A 6,170-nucleotide genomic window follows, 5' to 3' on the forward strand; every position below is an offset into this window, starting at 1 on the left:
ATATAAATATAGTACTTGTACTGTCCACCTCACGAGAGTGCAGTAAAGGTCACAGTTGATCACATCACCCCAGTTATTGCACTTGCTACGGAACCTCAATAACACAGAGCATGCATAGAACTTCTTACTCCCTTAGCTGGCGATGTACACACACCTCTATCGTGTAACATGTGCTTCTCCTCGTTGTGCGATTTCATCTCGAGATGGGCCACATAGCAGTCGAGAATGCGTTTGAACGCATTGGGGTCGTTCAGACGGTTGCTGCCGTACTGCAGTAGACAGACCAACAGAGTCAGTACCAAAGAGTTAACGAGAGAACAAAACTACATCAGCCAGACTCGCACGCTCGGGCTTATGGTAGTGAGCAATCGACTTAGCTCACTAACCTATCACGCGCGCATGTGAGCGTAGATACTCACGGGAAAGGTATTCACGATACAGGCGAGTACACTCTTCAGTAGACACTAAGAGGTAACCACTTGCACCATGCATGACACTGCTATACTATGCAAGTCATAAAATACAACATACGCGGATTACATCCTCTATTTCCAGTGGATGTAGTAGTAGATATGTGTTGAGTTATATATTTGTTTACAGTGAGTGGTAGACATGTGGTGAGTAGGACTTAGGGTTTTAGGGTTTAGGTTTACGGTGCGTGTGGTACAGATAATATAATAACACACCTCCTCCTCATCGCACCATCGCACGAGAACAGTGAGGATATTGTTCCGAACTTTCTTCCGCGCCAACCCTCCGGCCCACATGTCCAGTGCCACCGGTGGATCAGTACACTCCCTGTCCTCCTGTACTGCCTCTTGGTATACGCCTGGGCCAGTCCTCTCATCACTAACCACTCCCTGTGGCAGTAGGTTCTCCTGCTGTGATGTGGTGCGTGGTTTGTCCTGCCTCGAGTCTTGTCCTATATACGGAGGTAGGGGACTCGGTGCAGTGGGTTGCACCTGATGGACTGGTTCCTCAGCTGGGCTGTGCGTGGCAGTGGTCTGTGATTGTACGTGTGTGTGTGTGCTATTGTTATCCCTGATGCCTGCCAGCACCTCACAGCTGCGTGTTTCATCGATGGGGTGCACGCTCCTTCTGGTGACGTACCTCCCATTGCCACTCGAGAGCACTCGCTTGATCGTGTGCATTGAGGTGTGTTTGCGTGTGTATGTGTGTGTGTTCGTGTGTGTGTGTTTGTCTTTATGTTTCCGTCGTTCCGTGGCCAATAGTTCTGAGGCCGATGTTGACCTGAGCATGCGTGGGCCAGAGTGTGTCAGGTGGTTGCTGTCAGCACTCGTGAGCTGTGTTTGGTATGTACTGTCATCGTCAAGCATTGGCGCTGCAGAGAAGAATACGTTAGCGAGTGATAAGGTGGCAGTGAGGTGAGACGCCTTGTGTAACCAGACAAATGATCAAGCTGTCCAGTAACTCAACGTAACGTTTTGTGTGACTGGCGTGTATGACACACACACAAGCGGAGATGACGTTCTGCTGGTACATGAGATGTGAAGCTTAAGTTTAGTCTAACCGTTGACCCACAGCCCACGTAATAGTTCATACGACCCAATGCACAGGCATGGTCAAGGGTGCCACCAGACATACAGCACGTGTGAGAAGCAGAGGCACGCACACATATCATGCACATGACAACAGTCCCAAGCCTCCGACGCATTCATACACAAGACAGTCTAATGCACACAGCTACACATCCCCACCTCGAGCGCCACTTACAGGAGGAGTAGCCGTTGAGCTGGTCTGTAGGGACACTCCACTGCTTGGCTGACCACGAGTGGTGGGGCGACGGAACGGTCGGCGAGTCGTGTGATAAGATGTCGTCGCATGAGATGCTCGCGTGTTTGTCGCTGCTTTCGCAGCGCACATGGCGATGGTGCGGAAGGGCGTGCGTGCTCTTTTTGCGGTCCTTGAGCTCTAGGGATGGGACCTGTAGGTAGGCACAACAAGGGTAGCCATAGCACGGAGAGCAGCAATAGAAAGGGAGAGTGAGTGAATGCGCGGTGAAGTGCCCAGGCCTAAAACCCTGAACCCTAGACCACATAAAAACGACGGATACCAGTTAGCGCAGGTGTCTCAGCGTACGGGTGGTAGTACCAGACTATCCTACGCAGCAAGCAAAGCAACCACACCACTCTCCAAGCCACACAACACCCAACGCTACACCACCCAACGCTATACCATCCAACCCACCCGTTCACACAGGATGTCGGTGGAGCCCTCGTCAGACAAGTCGTTGAGCGACCACACCGTAGAGAGCTCGTCCTGTCCAAATGTGCTGTGGATGGGCTCGGAATGGGACTTGGTCGCCATGGTGGTCTCCGGGGTGTCTGCTGGCGCTTGCAACGGCTGAGAGGCCGTACTGAGGCTCAGTCGGGCCATCTGCTCGTGCTTCTTGTGCTTGTGTGCATGGCTCGGTGAGAGTACGTGCGGCAGATGAAAGTGTGGCTTGGGCAGGTGAATGGTCTTGGGTGAGTGTAGGGGGGTGTGGCGCGTCCCGTGATCAGACTTGCGCCGTTTCTGGGCAAACCGCTGCAGCTCCTCCGTAGACAGCAGGTGCGTGTTGTCCACCCTCTCACCCGCCGACAGGTGTTTGCCGTCCGTTCGTATCTGGTCCGTCTCGTCTTGCCTGTCATCTGCTGCCTTGCCACCCCTTCTGACGTGTGCGCTGGCCTTCTCTTCCTTGTCTCTCCTGCAGTGTACGCTTGTGTCGGTCTCATCGCCCCGTGCCAAACAGTTGTCCTCCGACTGTACCCTGTCATAACTCACGCTGTGGCGCTTCATCGCATCGGCTGCGTGGCGTTTGCTATCGCGTGCGGCGGTGAGCGTCAGCGCATCCGCACGTGCGCGTGCATGCAGCGGCGTCGTCGGACTCGCTGGTATTGGCGACGACACATACTCTCGCGTGAGAATGGGTTCATATATCTCTGTACGCGTGCGCAGCTCTCGATTAGACGATGCGGTTGGGCGGGTCAGCGAGCCGTTCTTCCGCAGCGTGACTGCGGGGATGTGACACGCACTGCTACTGCGCCTACTGCCGCGGCCAAACATGAACTTGAACTTGTGAGCATTGGCTGCGCCGAAGTGGTCCCTGTCCCCTTCCAGGGCTTCAAGGCTGTCGCCAGTACTATCCACCTCACCAGCGTCGTCTTCGGCGAAGCTGTTAGTGTGTGGGTGGGTGTGGGTCTCGCTAGCAGTGACCTCGATAAAGCTGCTGGTGTGTGGGTGGGTGTAGGTGTGTGTGCGTCCGAACGCGGCGGTGCTTGAGAGCATGCTGTCGGAGAGTGCACCCGGCCTACGTCGACTGCCAATGACCCCAGGTGCCAGAGAGGGTGCAGGCGCCAACGTTGTCGGTTTAGTCTGGTTTGTCGGATTCGTCTGATATATCTGAGGTGTTACGGTCACCCCGCGGGGCTGAGATGCCGAGGATGGACTGCTCTTGGTTGTGTTACCGGCCTTGGAAGGGGCCGGTCCTGCATAGAGGTTGAGTGATTGGGTGAGACTACTGTTTCTGTGTACGCAGGGGTTCACGTGGGACTATGAACTAGTCACGCCTATGTGTTCGCATGTAACCTGATCGGAGATATTAATAACTGCAGGAAGTGGTATCCCCAATGGGCTGCAGTGGTTGATGGTGTTGGCGAATGGTACGGTCAGCGGTAAGCGATAAAGTGCGGTACTTCAGAACTGCTGGCGATAGGCAATGCCTGCCGTGCGCTGTCGTACAGCTTGGCTTGGATCTATGCCAACGGCTATGCCCAGAAACATTAAACCCTAAAGTGACTGTGTTAAAACCACACCTACGCCATCACGCGAATGGTCCTTTGGACACTCCACCTACCATGGACACTCCACCTACCATGGACACTCTACCTATCATGGACACTCCACCTACCATGGACACTCTACCTACCATGGACACTCTGCCTACCATGGACACTCCGCCTACCATGGTCACACTACCTACTATGGACACTCTACCTACCATGGACACTCCACCTACCATGGACACTCCACCTACGGACACTCTACCTACCATAGACACTCCACCTACCATGGACACTCCACCTTCGGACACGCTACCTACCATAGACACTCTACCTACCTGGAGGCTTGAGCAACGGTGTGGAGGGGCCCGTGAACGCAGTGAGAGTGTTTGCTCTCGATCGCCCTCGACTGAATTTGGATCCCATTATCGGTGTTACTGGGAGTGAGATGCCCTGTGGTGGGGGTTGACAGAAGTATGTGAGTGTGCAGTAGTACCGAACTCTTGCAGGCGATCAGGCACACACGAACTCTGCCTACGTGACGACTAGCAATCAACACACTGCGATTCTCTGTGGACTAACACAGTCACCCGCACTTACCGGGTGCGGGGTTGCCATGGCAACCGCATCCCTGAGCGACGATGACAGCGCGCGCACCCGTCGCCTGACGGCGTTGATGGGGCTGTCCATCTTCTCATCGCCGTTTGGCGGGGCGCACAATGAACCTCCAACACCCCCACACGCACACACCTCCAGACCTAGAGCCGTGTCAACTGCATTCCTGTACTGCACACGTTGGCACGGGACAGGCGTGGCTGTGGCTGTGGCTGTGGCTGTGGCTGTGGCTGTAGTGTTGGTGTTGGTGTGGTTGGGTGTGTCTGGTGTGGGGTGTGTGCTTGTTGCTGAGGGCTGTGTTTGGCTGCGTAGCTGGCGACTAAGTGGTGAGAAGACTAGGAGGTCCTCAGCAGCGTCGACGGGAAAAGCTTCGTAGTTCGAGGCTGTACATATAGGGAGAGTCAAGATTATGATGTGCAAGCATGGGAGTGCAAGATAAAGAGCTTTCAGCATATAGAGGCATGAGAGTGTAAGATGAAAAGCTTTCATAGAGGCATGAGAGTGTAAGAGAAGGAGCTTTCAGCATATAGAGGCATGAGAGTGAAAGAGAAGGAGCTTTCAGCATATAGAGACATGAGAGTGAAAGAGAAGGAGCTTTCAGCATATAGAGACATGAGAGTGTAAGAGAAGGAGCTTTCAGCAAATAGAGGCATGGGAGTGTAAGATAAAGAGCTTTCAGTATATAGAGCCAGATATAGGAAATAAGCTCGTACGGGCTATCTTCCATATGTCGCCAATAAAGGTATGAGGCAGAGGTATGTAATTGTGTTTCAGCGTCAGATGGACTCCTTTAAATTTCATTACATAACTCAGGGTGCAGTACCCTAAACTACATCTGGTGTAGCAGGTTGCAAACTTCAACTACCATACACATCACAACACAATCCGTTTTAAATGGAAAGTAAAACCTCGTGTCTAAGAGATTAACTTACAGCCATTCAACGGCTCGGCTTTGGGTGAGCCATTCGACTCGGCACTGCTGCACAGACATGCGAGAGTGTCCTGTGGGGGGGTGGGCTGGTCATTGTCCGAGTACATCTGTAGTAACATCTCAACCACCTGCAGTATGAAGCCGCCATCCAATCCAATAGCGCTCAAGGTGAGATTAAAGTAATACGTTTGTAGCTTCAAGGTGAATGTGCAGTGATACGTTTGTAGCTTGTAGGGGAACGTACACTGATAGAATGTGCAGTGATACGTTTTTAGCTTGTAGGGGAACGTAAACTGATAGAATGTGCAGTGACCCGTCTGTAGCTTGTAGGAGAACGTACACTGATAGAATGTGCAGTGATACGTTTGTCGTATATACGTACCATAGAGTTAGGTCTCACGAGTGCGGCAATAGAGACAATACCGTTCCAAGTGGTTCAGGTTATGAGCGGGTGTGAACTGTAAGACGACAGAGCATAAACTACAGTACCAAGAGATATGAGCGTGAACACAGTGGCCGGTGGCTATGACTGTGCGATGGCACATAAACACATCACATCAAGGTATAGGTGAAAGATCAAAGTATAGGTGAGAGCAGGTCTTGGGACTCTTATTGCAATTGTGTCGAAGAAAGATTCAGGAACAGCGTCTGCATTGTTTGCGTTGAGTATGCAGTTTGGTAAGCGCCTTGGATAATGAAATACCTTATATATATATATATATATATATATATATTAAATACCTTATATATATATATATATATATATATATATATATATATATATATATATATATATATATATATATATATATATATATATATATATATATATATATATATAT

The 6,170-nt window shown here is 51.4% G+C and overlaps 1 protein-coding gene across 1 annotated transcript in view; it reads right to left on the bottom strand.

The window, feature by feature from the left end:
- Positions 1 to 686: 686 nt before the first annotated feature.
- SARC_10459 (hypothetical protein) overlaps positions 687 to 6,170 on the bottom strand; it is a gene marked incomplete at its 3' end in the record, with an annotated part of 16,135 nt that continues 10,651 nt past the window's right edge. Inside the window, exons 11-16 of the mRNA XM_014295498.1 lie at positions 5,330 to 5,522; positions 4,383 to 4,780; positions 4,121 to 4,235; positions 2,209 to 3,488; positions 1,735 to 1,945; positions 687 to 1,342 (exon numbers count right to left, since the gene is read on the bottom strand). Coding sequence (XP_014150973.1) covers positions 687 to 1,342; positions 1,735 to 1,945; positions 2,209 to 3,488; positions 4,121 to 4,235; positions 4,383 to 4,780; positions 5,330 to 5,522 — 2,853 coding nt within the window. The remainder of the gene's footprint in view (positions 1,343 to 1,734; positions 1,946 to 2,208; positions 3,489 to 4,120; positions 4,236 to 4,382; positions 4,781 to 5,329; positions 5,523 to 6,170) is intronic.

The sequence above is a fragment of the Sphaeroforma arctica genome, assembly GCF_001186125.1.
Source record: "Sphaeroforma arctica JP610 unplaced genomic scaffold supercont1.1258, whole genome shotgun sequence".
In the NCBI taxonomy this organism is placed as follows: domain Eukaryota; class Ichthyosporea; order Ichthyophonida; genus Sphaeroforma; species Sphaeroforma arctica.